Source organism: Mus pahari, chromosome 10, assembly GCF_900095145.1.
Source record: "Mus pahari chromosome 10, PAHARI_EIJ_v1.1, whole genome shotgun sequence".
NCBI lineage: Eukaryota > Metazoa > Chordata > Mammalia > Rodentia > Muridae > Mus > Mus pahari.
Window position 1 is genome coordinate 89,595,556 of NC_034599.1, and position 2,044 is coordinate 89,597,599.

The 2,044-nt window shown below is 41.0% G+C and overlaps 1 protein-coding gene across 1 annotated transcript in view; it reads left to right on the forward strand.

Moving 5' to 3' along the window:
* Positions 1-2,044, forward strand: part of Gk5 (glycerol kinase 5) — a 63,731-nt gene that overhangs the window by 37,003 nt on the left and 24,684 nt on the right. The window contains exon 11 of the mRNA XM_021207428.2: positions 1,705-1,809. Coding sequence (XP_021063087.1) covers positions 1,705-1,809 — 105 coding nt within the window. The remainder of the gene's footprint in view (positions 1-1,704; positions 1,810-2,044) is intronic.

The following is a 2,044-nucleotide window of genomic DNA, read 5'->3' on the forward strand; positions in this document are numbered from 1 at the left end:
TTTTGGCCAGCTTTCCATATATTTATTTGTATTATATATTATACTTGTTTAATATTTGCTGTTAGAGTCTAAATCTCTCTCTTTTTTTCCCCTCATATATATTTATTTATTTTGGTGTGCTGCTGCTGGGACTTAAACCCAGGGCCTTAACATGCTAGGCAAAAAAAGTATTGTCCGCCTTGAACTACAACCGTGATTTATTTTTCTGTGCATTAGAAACCTTGGGGGAATAGTAGTTGCCAATCAATGATTGATACATACTTGGGGCCTTTTTAGTTTTTTGTTATTTTTGTCTTTTTTTTTTTTTTTTCCAGAGCTGAGGACCGAACCCAGGACCTTGCGCTTGCTAGGCAAGCGCTCTACCACTGAGCTAAATCCCCAACCCCCCTTTTTAGTTTTTTGAGAGCAAGTTTCATGTAGCACCGACTGGCCTTGAACTTGCTGTATAGACAAAGGTCACCTGGAGCTGCTGGTTCCCCAGCGCTAGGGTTATAGGCTTTGCCGCCATGCCTGGCTTACATGGTGCTGGCAATGGAACACAGGGATTCATGTGTGCTGGGCAGGCACTCTTCCAACTGAGCTTTGTCTCTATAGCCCTGGCTATCCTGGAACTTGCTCCATAGACCAGGCTAGCCTTGAACTCCCAGAGATCCACCTGCATTGCCTCCTGGGTGCTGGGATCAGAGGCATGCAACACTACTGCCCAGTATCCTCAGCATTTTCAAAGATGCATTTAAAATCCATTTTCCTGCCTTTGCTCTGCAGCCTTGTCCCTTTCTCCTGGCTGGAGGGTCAGACTTAGAAAAAGGGATGCCTGTATTCCACCGTCCTGACTTAGGGCTCTGCATAGAGGCCACAAATAAATACAACAGTGTGGTTAGTGCTCTGGCGACGTGATGTCCAGTAGCCTTTACTTTGCAATTAAAATACTTATTACCATGTTCCTAGAGACATGAATGTCCCTGTTGCTACTAAAACCTAACAGCTCAGTGGTGGATATCTCCCTGGCATGCACCAGGCCTTCGGTTCAATTCCTAGTTCCCCAAACCAAGACCAGCCATCCAACAGCAAAACAAACAAGGACAACAAGGCCCTTCTTTTGTGTTCCCATACATGTATTGACTTTGAAAATGTTAAATTGAGAACTCTGTTAACATTTTATGGGTTGCAGTAACACACTGTATTACTGTAAGAAACATTCGGTTTTCCTCACAGTGCAAAAGTTCTCTAAAATGCATACATCTTTCTTTTCTTTTATGAATTATTTTAATTATTTACATTTCAAATGTTGCCCTCCTTCCCAGTCTTCCTTTTCTAATTCCATTTTGTTTAAAGTACATTTTAAATGTAGTTTTCTCATTCAGTACAAGTTGTCTAATTAAAAAAAATCAACAACAAAAACAGAGACCTGCCCTTTACACGTCTTGTACATACAGTATGCTGGGTTCTGTGGAGTTTCCTTTATGAGTTAATTTGGTTACACACACAGCTGCTCTCTAGGGTGGGCCTCTTTTCCCTTGCAGAAGTGAAGGCTGAAGGTCTGGAAACGGTAAGATCTCACCTAGTCAGAGCTGGGATTTGGACTCCCACAGGCTTACTAGTGCTAAGCATTTTATGGTTATTTATATGCTATGGTGGTTACTGCACTGAGTTGTGTATTTGCTATATGACTTCAATTATTCACTTGTATATTTATTTTCTAAGGCTTTTATCCACTAATTGGATGGAAGATTGGGCAAGAACTTGTATGTTTAGCTGAAGGCAATGCAGGAGACACGGGCACCGCCATAATATGGGCTCAAAAATTAGGTAAGTCACCTTTAAATGAAATCTACAGACGGGGCTTGAATTCAAATTTGCCACATGGTTTTAGATCAATAGCCAAAGAATAGACCATTCAAATGAGACATTAAGATAAAATGATATGTACTAGGAGAAATATAGAGTATTCTTTTTAAAAAAATATTGGGTTGGTAAAGGTTAACTATTAGCACTAGGAGGCGGGTAGTGGTGGTGCATGCCTTTAATCCCAGCACTTGGGAGG